We start from the raw sequence: 17924 nt of genomic DNA on the forward strand, positions 1-17924 counted from the left end.
CGGTCGCACAGTCAGGGATCCACCTCGGCTTAATCCGATTGCAACTACTCGGCGGCTCTTTTTAGTATACGTAACAATATCGTATAATAAGCATTTCAGGTCCGAAGATTTTTAATCTCGGTGACAGTTAGTAGTCATTAATTTTATACATAGATGGCAGTAGTAAAAAAAAATATTGGTGTTTTTGTTCGAAATAATAATTTTATATACAAATTATACAAGAGGTATGTTTTTAAAAAACTTTTTTTTAATGCACAGGTTTTTTTATTATTAGGGCCAAATTTATAAAACATGTTTGGCTGCTGTCAAATAATAAATATGTAAATCCTGTAAAAGTGTATATCTGAAAATTTATTATTTATTCAAAAACGATCATCAGTCATACATGTAAAATAGTAAAATAAAATCATGGATAATATTACTTCTCCAAATACGAATACATATTCTGCAAATGTAAAAATCGACGGGTTAAGAGTTTGTCGTATTTGCACGGCACCAGATCCGACTATTTCTCTACTGGCGGATAATTATTTGGATTCACTGGCCTTCCGACTTTTTTCATGCACTTCTGTTCAAGTATTTGAAAATATGTAATATATAATATAAGATAAATTTTCCAAAAATTCTTAAATATTTTAATCAATTTGTTCATGCAATAGGTATCTAACGATGATCTTATATCAAAATTACTATGTGATGAATGTAATAATCGTCTTGGCGATGCATACTCCCTCAAAAAGTTGGCTCAAAACACTAATAATGTATTACGACAACAAGTCGGATTGATAAAAATTGGTATGATTTTCTTCAACATATAATTGTCATTTAAAGTCACATATTATGATTATTATTATAAATTTCTTGAATTATAGAATACGATGAAAAAAATAACGCATTAAACACTGATTGCCCTTTAAACGATGTGTATACTGATGTAGAAGATCCTTTTAAAAAATCACCGGGTGAGTTATTAGATAAAATTAGTATTATCGCATTGATTTTTTGGCTATAATATATATTTTTTAATAATTAATTGTGCAATGTGTAATTAAAAATCATTTTGCAGGCTTGGTAACCTTATCTAAAAACAGTAAAAAAAAAGATGTTTCCAGCTCACAGTCACTACGACCCGTAAAAATAATAAAATCAAAACTTACATGCTCTAAAAAAATCACGAAACGAAAAAAAATGGTGAAAAAAAAAATTACAGATTCATTTGATGACAAGTCAATTTTCCCTGAAACACCTGTAAAAAATGAAATAGTTACCGATGATAAATTGGAAGTAAACAGTGAAATTATGAACACTCGTGATTCGTCCCTTGATGATAAGGTAAAAGTTGGAAATTGCTCGAAACAAAAAATAATACAAAAGAAGAAAGCTTTTACAAAAAAAGAGAAGAAAAATTATGATTGCAAATTATGTTCAAAATTTTTTAACAATAATCATTCATTTTCGAGACATATGAGAGTGGAACATAAACTAGAAGGGTAAATTTTCTGAAGTGAAACTTTTATCAAAGACATTAAATCATAAATTTGATACACACTATGAATGTATTTCATTTGTAGATATGAAAGAGCAAAGCAGCACACATGTGATGTGTGTGGCAATAAATTTCACGATCGGTATGGCCTACGTATTCACCAACGATCCCACACAGGTTTTATTGCTTTATATAATAAAATTGCCATTGTCTGAATTTCAAAATACACATACAAATTTCATTGTTTTGCGTTTTTGTTTGTATTCCAGGCGCTAAACCATTTTCTTGTAACATATGTGGACAAGAATTTTCGCAACAATGTAATATGGAAAGGCACGTTTCAGCTAAACATAATAAGGTTGTAATTTTACCTCTAATAAAAATATTTTTTTTATATATACATATATATATATAGTTTCAGTTTCGATTGATAATCGTTTTTTAGGATAAAATATTTCAATGTGAGCTGTGTCCAAGACGGTATGCGTACTCTTCGACTTTGCAAGAGCATGTAAGAAATCATAAAGGCAACCGTGACCATGTTTGCGAAACGTGTGGACAACAGTTTACAAAACGATTTGCACTTACTCGACATCAACTCACTCATTCCCATGTTCGTCCATACGGGTGTCGATATTGTACAAAATCTTACACTCAATCAAACGATTTAAAAACTCATGTTAAAAAAATACATGTCGGTGTGCCAACTGACAAGCTATCGAATTATATTCGATAAGTTTTTAAGCTTTATCAATCAAATTGGGAAGGCTTAAGATTATTTTTAAATAAAATTGATATCATATAAGCACTGAAGTGAATAATACTGAAAAAAAATTTATTTAAATCGAAAATATATAAGTACAAAATTACATTACACCTACAAAATTACATTCCACTTACAAATGTGTACATTTTATTGGTTTTATAAATAAAAAAGAAACTTAAGTTAATGATTTACATTTCACTATTCATACATGCCCCATTCTGTATTAATACACTAGAGATTATTGAAAATGAAGTCACTCATTGCATTGGTTGTTGAAATTGTTTGTTTATGTATGAATGTATGTAACTGGAAATGGTCTTACATGGGTCTAGTAATATATTTAATATACGAGAAATACTGTGATTATTCATAGAATTTTAAGCTATGAACACACCTTAAAAATATTTTAAAAACGTTTGAAAATCAATACTTTCTATATTTTTTTAATAGTTATACCAAGCAGACAAGACAAGACAAGAAGTTTCGAAATTCTGAGAGTTGAAAAAATTGGGTGCACCGGTCTTACACATATAAGAATAAAAATGGTAAAAAAAACAATTTGGCATATGTATGCGTTTAAATTTTTTAAATCAGAGTCAGATTGTGGAAAAATGCCAGATTCTTTAAGACTGCAAATGTAGTATGATCAGGAATATTTAATGTTTATTTAAAAAATATAATTTTTGATTCTAATTATACATATCTTGTTAGGAACATGGTTTAATTTATAATATTTAAAATATTTAATTAAAATTTAAAATAAATTAGAGAAAATCATTAGTGTCGGTTCTTTTATAAAATGTTCTTGTGAATGCAGCAGGACCACCTGCTCCGCAAACACTAAAATACCCTCTCTTATATATTAAGATAATTCCTAAAATAATGGGGACGGCAATTAAAGCTCCTAGAATTAAAAATGACTCGTTAAAAAAATACATAACATAATATAACTAATACATATTTTAGCGGTTTCCGTCACAAGCCCGGATGTGAAACGCCCGAAAACGCAAATATCAGAAGGCAAAGATCGAAAATCGAAAGATCTTTCGATTTTCGGTTTTCGGGCGTTTCACATTCGGGCCCGTGAGGTAGACCCATATTTTAGGTATAGATATATAAAAATTTACCTATCAATGTACCAACTAGCATAGTAGCATCTCTTTCAGGTCTATTACCATATGTATCTGAACATCGCATACGACTGTGAATTTCTTCTAAGTGAATCATTGACTTACCTCTCATCTCGATAGGCTCATTACATCTGTAAAAAATAAATAAATATAAAAAATATGAATTATATATATATACTTTATATATAGTTTATGCATAATATCAGTTACATGATATCAGAAGTCATATTAGAACTTTTTTTCAATATTATAGTTGCCAACGTGCCAACCATCCACTGGGTAGTGCAATCACACAAAAAAGGATTGTGTCTGATGTCAATGTGTTCCAAACGATCCCATCGTCCCAATAAGCCGTTGTCAATCACCGAAAGATTGTTGCGCTCTAAATACAACTGTAAGTTGGTTTTTTATAAGCCAATTTTTCCCATGTGTTTTCAAATAAATTAAGTTTTTAATTAAAATATATGGATTAACCTCAACTATAGGAGGCCAATATTCTCCTTCGCCATCTTTATCGTGACTTTCAAAGGTTGTTGAATGTATTTTAGTCAATGCTGGGTTATTGTGGAGATATAATTTTGTTAATCCTGTTAAGCCAGACATGGATCGCGCTTTAATTTCTACAAGATTTGACATATTGCACATATGAAGCTCTTGAAGATTAGGCATAGAGAGGAAAGGACTGAAATATTTAAAATTTTATATTTTGAAAAACTATTAGTGTTTAAAAACCAATTAATGTCGTATAATGAACTCACGTGTATACTGTAGAATTGTGTTCAATGTATTTTATTGGATTATTTGATATATTTAGATAATTCAAGGATTGTGCATCTCCAAGGGGTTCTGGTACATTTTGGAGTTGATTTGACGATAAGTCTAACCATTCCAAATACCTTGGAGTATGTAAGAAATATTCAGGCAGCGACTTCAGTTGACAATCACTTAAATCTAAAATCTACTTTTTTTATTAATCGAATGTTTATTGTTTTTGCATAATAAAAGTGTTTTAAAAAATAAACTACCTTCAAAAGGCTTAAACTTGAGATTGAAACAACAGTTACATGGTCAATGACCTTGAAAGGGTTTCCGTTGAGTCTTAATTCAATGACTTCCGGCAAATGTTCAAATAGATCTTGATGTAATGAGTGCAGATCATTGTAGGAGAGTTTCAGAACACGAAGTGATCTTAGCGGTAAGTATTGCTCTGGTATATAAACTCCCTTAAAATTTTCAATGATTATAGTTTAGGTAATATTTAATGTTTGAAATAATTTCAAATGCGTTGTTTGCACTTACAACAAAAACATCAGGCGACAATTCAATGGAACTAAGACTATTGTAGCTAAGGTCTAATACTTGCATGTTCTGTAAATCTTTAAAACTACCCTTTTCGATTGATCTGATGTTTCCATGAGATAAATTCAATTCGTTTAATGTTGACAGGTTTCCTAATTTGGTCACGTTTGTAAAATTGTTGTAACTTAAATCAATTTTTTTCGGTTCCTTTTCTTTAACTCCTTCATAAACAATCATTTGTATGTATGTATATATTAATAATAATTCCAAGAAATATGAACTTCAAAATTGTTTCTATCCAAAGTTGGTTAGTACATTTTTGCTTTTATTGTAATCTTACCTGCCCAATCAGCTACAGTGAAGAACGTTAGAATAGCTTGATCTGAACAGTTGATGACCGCGTTCTTACATTCACAAGTTTTACAAATAGTATCAGTCATATCTTCTTTTGGTGGAATAGTAGTGCTAATATTTTTTGAAATTTGAGTAGTATTATCTGAATAGTGGAAATATGAATTAATTGTGTGATCGAAGTACTTCCAAGATAAGTCGTTGACGGACCTTTCACTTAACGACGTTTCGCGCACGGCATTTCACTCACAGATAAATCACTCACGCGACATTACGCTCACGCAATTCTATTCTAAGTTTATAGTATTATTATTGTAGGAATCTCGTCATCGTCATCGTCATCGAAACATTCGAGAATATTCCACAACAACAAACCACATTCCTTGCAGAACTCACACACGTAAACAACCCGTGCACTTCTTGGAATCAATCGCCAAATCCTTCGAGAATGATCCACCCTTCACACTCGAGCGGAACGAAACCCAGACGACGCACACCTGCAGCCATTATATTAAACTCAAGCGGAACGCCCCTACCAGTCGAGCAGAACCAAAACGGTCGAAACACGCCGCCACCATTAAACTACATCGAGCGGAACGGCGCCAATCGTTCCAGAAAAGTCCACCCCATCGACAAAAGCAAATTCCTCGCTTACGCATCAACAAACCACCACCATGGGTCAGGTGATTCCAGAAACACTATAAAAGGAGGTACAACCCAAACAACGCCAGTCGACCCACAGCAGCAAGCGTCGACACACAGCAGCAGACCAGTCGACATCCAGCTCCTGACCTGCCACCACTACACTACGCGGACTTGGAAGATCAACCAGCCGGACGAGCCAGCAACACACTGCCGTATCCAGAGACCTTCCGAACATAGCCGAACGACGAACCAGCAACACACTGCCGCATCCAGAGACCTTCTGAACATAGCTGAATGCCGAGCCAGCGACACTCTACCATATCCAGAGACCGCTGAACGACATACTTTTGCCCACAAATATAATACCTTTGTACAACCATAGGCAAACAATAAAACTTTATAAAACAAGCACAACAGTGATTCGTTAGGCTGGGATACGGTCAACACATCGCTACCCCGCCTACATTATAATAAATATTTCCTTTTTTTGTCCTAAAAATAGTGCAAAAATATTATTTACTATAAAATTTATTACAAATGTGACGTGTGGGAATAGTTCATTAACTACATAGAAACTTAAATCGACAAAATGCAGCAAATAAATTTTCAATATAAAGCATTATCAAAAAAACAAATATGGGTAATACACTTTTTTTTCGATCTCCGGATCAATTTCACCGGATGCGATTTTCCCTTAAAATCAAATTTAAATTATGTCAAAAAATCGATAATTGATAAATAATTAGACCTTGCAGTTGAAACTAATATTGCAGTTGAAATAGAATATCGTAGAGAAAAAAATAACAGTTAAAATTTTTTTCAAATTAAGTTAAAATATTGGCATTATCAATTACTGTCGTGAAGGCAATGTTTTTTTATTAAATTTGCTTTTCTCTAGTAAGTTGACCAAATAAATTTCAGTTGACAACACCTGCCACGATATTCGATTCGATTGCAGACCATTTATTCAAGCATTAAAATTTTTCATATTCGCAGAAAAATTTTAGCACGATTTTTTAGTCGAAAACACCTGCCTCGATATCGGATTTAAGTGCGTACTACTTAATTAACAATTATTAATTATATATACATTGGAAAAACTTTCCGAAGAAACATTTTATTGTATTCTATCTACATATTTCAAAACCCTTACAATCGTTTTATAATAATACTGTTGATACAATAATTAAAAATAAAACAGAAACCTTGGATGATGAATTGAACATATATTAACCACAAAAACATAATATTGTATAGTTCCGTTGATTATTTTACATATAAAAGAATTTATAATTAACACCAATTAAAAAAATAATAGTAACTGAACGAAAATCCTTATTAATACGAAGAATTAAAAAAATCTCATAATAAACCCTGTAATTTGTGAATAAATTGAGATTAAACTAGCTTTGTATATATTTTATTTATTTATCTGTGATAGGAAAGTATGTTAATTCGTCATGATACGTTTAATTAAGTTTTGGAATATTTCTTGTGCAAACAAAAATGATGTTTTTGTACTTTTTTGTAATAATTCCGTGAGCGCAATGTTGCGTGAGTGATTTGTCCCGTGAACGGTTTGTCGCGTGAGTGAAATGTCGTGTGCGTAACATCTTTGAGTGAAAGATCTAAATCTACGCATTAAGCTATGAAAATCTTTCTCAGAATTAATTTTACTGTTATCGTGTATTCATAAAAAATATCCATACCATTTTGTTTTGAATCATCGGCAGATGCCAAACTGATTATGATGGCTAAGATCATAAAATTACTTTTAGGTAGCATTTTCAAATTTATATATTCCTGCAATTATAAAAAAATACATTACTCATGAAATATATGTATGTATGTATGTATGTATGTATGTATGTATGTATGTATGTATGTATGTATGTATGTATGTATGTATGTATGTATGTATGTATGTATGTATGTATGTATGTATGTATGTATGTATGTATGTATGTATGTATGTATGTATGTATGTATGTATGTATGTATGTATGTATGTATGTATGTATGTATGTATGTATGTATGTATGTATGTATGTATGTATGTATGTATGTATGTATGTATGTATGTATGTATGTATGTATGTATGTATGTATGTATGTATGTATGTATGTATGTATGTATGTATGTATGTATGTATGTATGTATGTATGTATGTATGTATGTATGTATGTATGTATGTATGTATGTATGTATGTATGTATGTATGTATGTATGTATGTATGTATGTATGTATGTATGTATGTATGTATATATATATATATATATATATATATATATATATATATATATATATATATATATATATATATATATATATATATATATATATATATATATATATATATATGTATGTATATATATATATATATATATATATATATATATATATATATATATATTATATATATATATATATATATATATATATATATATATATATATATATATATATATATATATATATATATATATATATATATATATATATATATATATATATATATATATATATATATATATATATATATATATATATATATATATATATATATATATATATATATATATATATATATATATATATATATATATATATATATATATATATATATATATATATATATATATATATATATATATATATATATATATATATATATATATATATATATATATATATATATATATATATATATATATATATATATATATATATATATATATATATATATATATATATATATATATATATATATATATATATATATATATATATATATATATATATATATATATATATATTATATATACTGGGCTTCTCAGAGAAAAAATGAGACCCAGGGCAATCGATATTTTTAAGGTCTTTCCTTCTCCCCCCCCCCCGGCTTTTTAAAAATTCAAAACCATGGAAGAAGAAAAAAATATTAAAATATGTATTACAAAAATAAAATAAGAAAGGGTTTTTAATTTTTTAGAAAAAATATTTAACAAAAGCCTTTCTTGCATCAGCAAAACCAGATATTATTTCAGAATAATCTAAAGTATGTATGTGCCATCAGAAAATTAGTTACTCTTGATTCAAAATGGGATTGTTAATACATATGTATGTAGGCTTTACATATGTATATACATGTGTATAAACATTAACTAGTACTACATAAATAAACATGTAATTATTTATTTAGTATTCATTAGGCGTTATTATGTACTTGTGATCGAACTGCCTAATTAGTAACTACACACATAAATTATTATTTGCTAGCAATAGATCTCATCTTTTAAACTTGCTAGCAAACGATTGACTGTACTCTAGAGCAAACCCTTTTATATGAAATAAATACAGATATGGAGTAGCCAACAAGATTTTTTAAAAAGAGAGGCTTATTAACAATAATTTTGGAAACCACGCGCAAGTTACATGTGTATTTAACACTCATGCCCGTGGTTGCTAGCCCTTCTGCCTCCCCCCCCCCATCCCTCTGATATGGGCTGTACATATATTTACAATAGAAACTGTATAACCTAAGATTAACAAATATAACTAAATAAAGCTCATATAACTTACGCATCAGATTGAATCAAGAACGCCACAAACTCGTGACAAAGCAACACTACATGCACGTTTATATTTCACTGCAATTTCATTTAATTGAACCTTTCCATAGACTGATTCATTGTAACTAACAATTATTATCTTATCTTATCGTTGGATACTTAGGCCAATATCTGCTGTTACCTCGAAACAATCTATGTATACGGATGAGATAAGACTTTTTTTGATGTTGCATATCTTTATTCATTTTATAAAGTTTATAGCTTTTTGTTTTTATTAATTTTTACTTTATATGTAGAGTTAAAGAAAAAAAACTATGATAGTTTACGAAAGATACATAAAAAAATATGTACTTATGTATTATAGATACGAAATGAAAAATAATGACTCATTGATAATGTGTGATTTTCAAGATTACATGTTTATCATGATAACTGAATAATATAATACATGGTACTATTAATATGAATAATTCAACAACAAAAAATTTTCACATTTTGTATATTTTTATTTATGTACGGCAATATTTTATAAAATGATTTATACTTGATTATATATTTCTTTGCTAAATTATATTTATAAAAACAAAAAGAAAAAAAAACACAATAATAATGATTACAATTGGAGAATATGTAATTGAAAATTATAAAACATTACAAATTATAGAATCTGAAGACATATTATACTTGGTTTGAATATACATAGATAACATAAATATGAGCAAATCATTTTTAGGTGGATGACCGCATTTAAAGTAAATGAAAGCTGGAAAAAATTAGATATAACGAAGAAGAAATTCCACCGATAGAAAAGTTCCTTCCCAAATTGAGGAGACTAATTTATTTTATTCTAAAAAATATGGTATTAATATGTACATACATATATTAAAAACTGAACATTTACGATCCAATTAAACAATAAGAAACCAAACAAAAAAAAAATGATCGTTCTGTTGAAGTACAAAAGTTTGATAACGTTAATATTATATTTATGTTTGCTCATTTACTGTATGTCTTTGTCTAGATCGACCTCGAGGTGGACCTGATTTGAAGTTTTTGTTATGTTTATGGAAAATTTTTGTCGAAGTCGTTTCATCTTTGTCATTCCTTTGGAAAGGCCTCAGGAAGAATTTAAACGTAAAATTTTTGCTGTTTTGTATGAAGTTTCCAAGTATATCTAGTGGTACACCAACGCAATTTCCGCTATTGAATAACGTTTGAACATTTGTTTCGAATGATTGACATTTTTCTGAGAAGTTTATATATTTTGCAGCCTTCGTGTGGTATAAGGTGAAATCATATTTCCATCTGCCAGCATCTTTTTCGGATCCAATAAACTGCACTGCCCAGTACGCAATCTTTTTATTAATATCTATCTTGACATGGTAAAGAAATAAGCAATTATCAAAAGGAATCAGCTGCAAGTCCCGATCATTCATGCTAATATCAAAGTTATGGAAGACAACTTCTACTCCTGGTTTTAGTGATACGTGCTTTTCGTGCGATTCCATAAAATGCCTTTCCATATTGGTTATTTGCCCTGAAAAATAATAATAAGAATTATGTTTAGGAAAACTTCGTCTCAAGGAATTGCAGAGATTACCTTCCCACGAACAGCCGCAGACTTCATTGCTCAAAGGGCATCTGCGTTTACGAAAAGCACAAACTGTAGAATGCCTATCAATTTTATCCAAAGGTGCCGAATAAGTACAACCAAATTGTTCATTGGGACAGCATGAACTCATCTGTATAGCAAACATTAAAAATCAAAGCATTCTATAAGAATCAGATCAATTTATAATAACAGCAGATGCTACCTTTGCAGCAATGGCTTCCAGGCCAAAGTTTCTCTGTCCTGTTATGGTAGCTTTGCACATCGGACAAATCGGCAATGAGAGTTTTTGTCGACAATCTCCACATATGTTGTGACCAGTTTCACACATGAATATAGGAGCTCTTAAATATTCAAGGCAAATTGGACAATCCATTATATTCATAACTTCTTCCAACAAGTTACTGGTGTTGAGAAACCTTTTCGGCTGTTTGTTTGATGAAGATCGACTAAAAGTAATTTTAAATTAAAATAAAACAGCAATGTGAAACTTAATCATTTTTACATGCATTATTTTAAACCAAATCCTACAATAAAGCACATTGAAAAATACAAATATTGAAGAACTCACGTTGCAATTTTAAAGTCTATGACTATTTGATGGTCAAGTTGATGTGTGTAACTTATTTTTCAATGTGGGAATACCCTGATTAGCAATGTTATGTAATAGGTAAAAAGTTAGTGTATAATTTCATAAATAAAATATCGAGTATGCCAAAAACCAATAAGATATAGTATCTGATCATTCAACAATAATAATTGACCGAATAAATTATTTTCTACATATTCCACTGACGTTACCCGGCCTTTTTTGTATGCCATTCTAAAACTGGTCTAACTTAGAGTACCGTGAAAAAGTACATATATCAAATTTAGTGGTTCTAAGTTGTAAACTGTGACTGGGTTTAGCGGAAAAACATACATTCAAATAAAAATTAATTTTTATATAAACACTAGTGTTGTACCCGATGAAATATCATCGCATGGGTGTTGGCATACTAATTTATTAAATAATAAAAAAATTAAAAGAAATGTATCGGTCCTGTGTTCGATCCACACGCGGTCGAATTTTTTTCAAATTTCTTTTAAATATATATCAAATTAAATACTAATATTTAATTCTATAATATAAAAAAAATAATAAAAACTACCTACCTACATGCATATAAACAGTATAAAACACCAATAAAAAAATTAATTACAATAGATGGCGCTAAATGCTCAAAGAAACATTGGTAGCAAACAATATATTTAGAAGTTTTTCTTTTGTTATTATATTATATACATATATTGGCAGTGTTTTAGCTGTTACGTACATATGTATGCCGAATCGAAACGACTATTATAGTACGGCGAGCGTTATTGCAGATACACGGATACACAGAATATCGATATTATATATTTATAGAATTTATAGTTAGTTTTGGACCATTGTGGCTTTACAGAAAGAATCTAATGCGCCACAATGGCTTACATTTGGCTATGAAAAACACAAAAATAAAATACATAAAATAAAAATTATAAACATATATGATAAGATATTAAAGATTGCCTCTAATCAAATTATTTCGTCATCGTGCATTCAAATTTATTTAGTGCCACGTGTGTAAGTATAAAACATGAATCGTATTATGATTTAACGCATTTATAATCATAGGTTCAAGTAGTGTGAAAATCTAAACATACTCATTGTTGGGCTGGTTTTTTGAAAATGAAGGTAGTCTAGAACTCTGCTGTGGATTGCTCGCCATTTTTGATGGAACTGCTTCTAAAAAACGTTGTAACAATATTGTAATAAAATACATCTAAATTATCTATCCAGTATTGTATGGTTATTATCAATTCTGGATAAGATCTGTAGATATACAATAGTCGTATAGGTCTAAAAGAAATTATCCAATTTTGATAATATTCATATATGTTCATATATGAAATAAAGATCGAGTACGGAATGTATTTATTATCTCTTACCTGCCTATAGAATATCGATTAAATTACGTATAAATTTAGATTATTCAACGCGACATATTTCTCTGAATGAACTTCGTCGACTGCTGCGTGTTATGGAATTTTGAATCCATTGCGAAATTTAATATCTAGCCATTGGAATATAATACGTCTGCTAAAAATTGATAACAAAAATAATCACCTCATACAACGAAGCAGCCGTTATGAACAGTACAGCGTGACTGACGTTGCAATAACAATGACTGCTCGACACAATGATAATAATATTATCGACATTTAACCCTCGATAACTTGTACAAAGTATTCCATAACGCATGCAAATAAATATACATATGTATCGCACCAAAGTTGACGATAAAACCATTAACAGCTCAGATATGTTAGTTTGTTGCAATACATAATTAAAACAATTTGTAAAATAAATCAAGACTAATAAATCTAGTTTTATACTATCAATTAATACCAAATAATTGTATTTACGAAAGGAATTTCAACATGCATAGCGCAATTTCAATATCTTCAATTTCATTTATCTTTTGATATTTATCAAAACATTCAAATTTTATCACAGTTTCATCATAGATTCACTCCAGGGCGTTATTATTTGATTTATAAATGCTTTTTATTATTACGAAATTATGTTCACAATACATCTTATATCTATTTTAATAGCTACTGATCTACTGATCATTTTCTATTTTACAATTTTATTTAATTTGGTTAGTAATCATAGTATTATATTATTCTAATGTTAATCTACAGCATAATAGGAAAAATAGCTCAAAAACATATTTACAATCCTTATAAATGATCATAATATATCTAATACATAATATTAATTAAAGACTTTCTAAAGTCGATGAACTAAAGCAGATTGTGTTTAGGTTATCTGTGTTTATACCTGAAGAGTATAGACATTTTGTTGTAATCACCGAGACTCTTCACAAGTGTGTTAGTATGGTTATTAGTGATTCTGTCATAGAATCTACTGGTTAGTTTGTTAGTAATGTCTGTAAAAAACGGAATATTATATGGGCGTTATTATGGATAAGACTATATGTATGTATATTTTTATTTTATCTTCAATTAATACCGGGAAAGCCTAACGGGTAACCCCAATGCGCCTTCCTGGTCAGAAACATTGTACATTTGATACAAATATTATTAGTATTATACAATACATATCAATTAATATCCACAGAGACATCTGCGGTCAAATTTGTAAATTTGCATCACTTTAAACAATTTAGTAAATACAAATCTATTAATATCCACAGAGACATTTATGGTCAAATTTCTAAATTTGCAGCATTTTATACAATTCAGTGAAATTCGAGATTTTGCGAGAAAATGGGTAAGGTTGCCAATTTGTTGGAACCGTTTCGATGAAAATCAGATAAATTGGCAAACTCTGATAGGAAACGATCGACCTGGAGTCACAAATTCAAAAGTCTGGCCAGCAGAAACCAGTGGGATTTGAAGCCGTGACCACTATGTTCAAAGCATTATATGCTAACCACTGGTCTATTCTGCTGGTTTAATACAATAGTAAAACTAAAATAAGAAACAAAAATAAAATATCAAAACAAAAATATGAAAACACATCTGAGATCTCACATTAAACAATCCTTCAACCAGATCAGCATATTTCAGATATAAAAAATCGAGGTTAACAGCAATCTGGTAGATCCCCTTAGGACAGGTGATAAAACTAAATTGGTACGTGCTGCTTGCAACAAAAGAAGAGAAAAAATTATGGCATCTAATATATCGGTCTCCGTGACGAGCTGGAATGTGAAATTACCGAAAACGCAAATATCGGAAGGCAAAGATCGAAAATCGAAAGATCAAAAAAAAAGGGTGCATGGTAAACGGTACATACTCACTTAATTTGCGCGAGCAGGATACAACAGGAACAGGCTTTTCCTCCGGTATTCTGCGCGCGCACATTCTGTTGTATCCTGCTCGCGCAAATTAAGTGAGTATGTACCGTTTACCATGCACCCTTTTTTTTTGATCTTTCGACTTAAGATCTTTCGATTTTCGATCTTTGCGTTTTCGGAAATTTCACATTCCGGCCCGTGAGGTAGACCCCTAATATATGTATGTACTAAATGTACCCGAGTTGCTTGAGAACATTGAAATACAATTCAGTAATAATTTGAAAATTGCTCACCAAACCAACTAGCACTTGAGTGGAAATGTTTTCCCAGATATATTCATATTACTCACTATTTAAATAAATTTGTGGCCAGCCTAAGCTGACATAAATTGAAAAAGCGTGTAAAAAGTAAAAATCATTACTATGTATTTATAGTTAGAAAATTTTTAATTATATTTTAGTGTTCTTGTATGTATTTTGAGGTTCTGTGACTAAAATCTCGATCATGGAATATCTGGCACTCAAAACTTCCACCCACCGACAGTCATCCACGCAAACTATCACACTAACGAGAATTCAAGTGTCAGATATTCCATATCCGATTTTCGTGTTAACGATTGTCATGCGCGAAATTGTCCATGGATATAGAGGAGAAAGTGAAGAAATTGAAATGACAATGGCCGGGTCACGTAGCTGAATAATAGACGTAAGGTGGACAAAAAAATTTGCTAGAATGGTACCCGAGAGAATTTAAAAGGGTGAAAGGAAAGCCGCAAGAAAGATAGGTAGACGAATTTAGAAAGGTGAAATGGTCAAGGCTTTCAATTTGAATATGAGAAAAAATTACGTGCATTGGGAGTTAAGAACAATTTATGTTCTCACTGCTTGGTGATCCCTAGTCTTGAGAAAGGTTTACGTTTATGTAAATCAAACAAATTTAGAACGAATTCTATTGATAAAATATTCATATAAAACAAACGTAATAATAGCACCAGTCGTCCAATATATACATATGTACTCAAAAATAAAAACTCAATTACCCCACTTTTAGGGTTAATTTTATTATTACCACACGCAAATATCAGGTTGATCATTTTGTATACAATTGCTGTTGAGGAACAAATAATGGGCAACAATAAAATAAAAAAATCGCTGCATAAATTAAATACTTATTTATTCATATTTTTCATTTTCCATACTATTGTTATAGTTATTGCAAAAACTTTCTTATGTGGGTAACTACAACACATTTACTGCGTTCATCACAATTTACATATTTTCTTTAACTCTATACACACACACACACTTATACACGTGTGTGTACATGTATACATATTGTGTGTGTATATATATATATATATATTTATTTATATATAGATATATCTACATGAAAATAGAATTGATTATTTAATAAAAATATTTTAAAGGCTTTGTGGGGTTTTTGTGATTAATAAAATTTCAGTTCGTTAACATGTTAAGCGCTTTTTTTTTTTTTTTTATTAAAAACATGTTTTTGGCAAATGTTACTTATAATGTTGATTGTAAAAATTTAATAACTTCAACACATTTGAGTAGCAAAATATTTCAAATACTTTTTTCATTATTGATGCGTTATATAATTTGGAATATAGAATTAATTTTCATTACACATATGTATACATTATTAGTAGTTGTAAAAGTTAGTTGTACAAAACTGCAGAGGTAATAATTATGACTGGATTGTATATATATATAATTTAAATAAGTAAAAAATTTGCAAACCGAATTTTAAAAAGTGCTCTGAAATCAATATAAATTGAATTTTACTGACGAAAGTGTTTTAATTATACTTGAGTATGTTTGTTGAGATACGCACATTTCTAATGATAAATAATAAAAAAAATAGTAAATACTAAAACAGAATATTAACACACACAGCTATGAAAATGATCTGAAACGGAAAAATTCAACTTGATTATGTAAATTATGAAATTGAAAAAACGAAATTATTATTACATACATAAATAATAAAATATTTTTGAAGTTTAGTAGCACTTAATTAAAATATTGCTGTATGTGCAAAAAATCACTTTAAAAATAAATCTAAATTTATAAATAAAATAAATAAATTTGATACTTTTAGCAAACTTAAAAATAGTTTTTGGCAAAATGTTTAAAGATTGTGAGACTTTCTTGTTTAAAGAATATATTTTAGTTGATTTGTTATATATCATTTGGTATACGATTAAATAATAAATAATGTCTATAGTTATAAGTTTTACATAAACACGACCTTATAAAATTACAATAAATATGTATACCATAAATTTATTCAAAAGTCTATAATATATCTACAAAATGGAGATCACAACATTTTATAATTTGTTTCTTATAAAATGTAAATAAAATTAAATAATTACCAGTTTAATGTTCAGAGATGTCATAATAAATTACTTGTTTTTTATAATAAAAGCATACTGGAAAGAATTGACAATACTACATATTTTCTTGTTTACAATAAACAAATCAAGCGATTAAAAAGTTCAATATAAAGTTTCACTTAAAGCTATAAAAAATGACAGTTAAAAAAATATCAAAAATTATAAAGTTAAATATGATCAGTCTATATGAAAATTTACGCATAAGCTAATAACTAATACCATTCTTTAAAATGTAAATATTGCTTCTACATTTGTAATATTACTCTCAATTATATAATACTTTTCAAATAGTTCAATGAGATTAAATATGCGGGTTTTGCCCCGCTGACATACGAAATATGTATATGATGAAAAAAAAATTGAATAATAATCTAACATATGTTGTAATATGGAAATCTCATTCACAAGACTAATAGTTGCTCAAATTTATTTGTAATTAAAATTCGATGTTTATACACTTCAGTTCAGTTCTTACTCTATTACAACCCTGTATTGAAATAAGGAAACCAAAAAAAAAAAAATCATGAATATATTTTACATATTTTCATAAGGTATAGAGATACAAGTTTTTAATGTGTAAATAAAAAGAATTGAAAGAAAATATATAAGTGAATGAAGTGTATAAATAACAATTCGTAACTATTTAAAAAAATAAACAGATATGGAGCCTTCAAAAAAAAAATGACACAAGGAGGGATTGTCATCAAAGAAAGTTCTCCTTCTTGAGTGATTTTAATACCGTACCCAATGGCACTTATTTGTTGACCATTATTTTATGATTCCGTGAAAAATTAATA

At 29.0% G+C, this 17924-nt stretch overlaps 3 protein-coding genes across 6 annotated transcripts; 1 reads left to right on the top strand and 2 right to left on the bottom strand.

Annotated features, from left to right (window-relative positions):
* Window positions 1-249: 249 nt before the first annotated feature.
* On the top strand, window positions 250-2957 carry LOC143913754 (uncharacterized). Its single transcript, XM_077433735.1, has 7 exons — window positions 250-576; window positions 660-795; window positions 873-962; window positions 1067-1490; window positions 1572-1663; window positions 1756-1844; window positions 1932-2957. The coding sequence occupies exons 1-7, from the start codon at window positions 409-411 to the stop codon at window positions 2220-2222; spliced, it is 1290 nt and encodes a 429-aa protein (XP_077289861.1). The 5' UTR covers window positions 250-408; the 3' UTR covers window positions 2223-2957.
* LOC143913753 (uncharacterized) lies at window positions 2290-9375 on the bottom strand. Its single transcript, XM_077433734.1, has 10 exons — window positions 9259-9375; window positions 7387-7480; window positions 5022-5177; window positions 4682-4902; window positions 4408-4605; window positions 4141-4340; window positions 3857-4064; window positions 3593-3774; window positions 3380-3513; window positions 2290-3156 (listed from the first exon to the last, which is right to left on the bottom strand). Exons 2-10 carry the CDS (start codon window positions 7460-7462, stop codon window positions 3017-3019), a joined length of 1515 nt encoding a protein of 504 aa, XP_077289860.1. The 5' UTR covers window positions 7463-7480; window positions 9259-9375; the 3' UTR covers window positions 2290-3016.
* A 96-nt stretch (window positions 9376-9471) lies between these two features.
* LOC143913755 (E3 ubiquitin-protein ligase SIAH1B-like) lies at window positions 9472-13127 on the bottom strand. Of its 4 annotated transcripts, XM_077433737.1 has the most exons (6): window positions 13007-13048; window positions 12829-12911; window positions 12544-12625; window positions 11063-11306; window positions 10849-10990; window positions 9731-10785 (listed from the first exon to the last, which is right to left on the bottom strand). In XM_077433737.1, the coding sequence occupies exons 3-6, from the start codon at window positions 12606-12608 to the stop codon at window positions 10235-10237; spliced, it is 1002 nt and encodes a 333-aa protein (XP_077289863.1). In that variant the 5' UTR covers window positions 12609-12625; window positions 12829-12911; window positions 13007-13048; the 3' UTR covers window positions 9731-10234. The 4 variants fall into 4 exon arrangements, with proteins under 4 accessions (XP_077289862.1, XP_077289863.1, XP_077289866.1 ...); XM_077433736.1 differs by lacking the exon at window positions 12829-12911 and having other exon boundaries at window positions 9472-10785; window positions 13007-13127; XM_077433740.1 differs by lacking the exon at window positions 13007-13048 and having other exon boundaries at window positions 12544-12622; window positions 12829-12906.
* Window positions 13128-17924: the final 4797 nt, after the last annotated feature.

The sequence above is a fragment of the Arctopsyche grandis genome, chromosome 6 (assembly GCF_051622035.1).
Source record: "Arctopsyche grandis isolate Sample6627 chromosome 6, ASM5162203v2, whole genome shotgun sequence".
Lineage (NCBI taxonomy): Eukaryota > Metazoa > Arthropoda > Insecta > Trichoptera > Hydropsychidae > Arctopsyche > Arctopsyche grandis.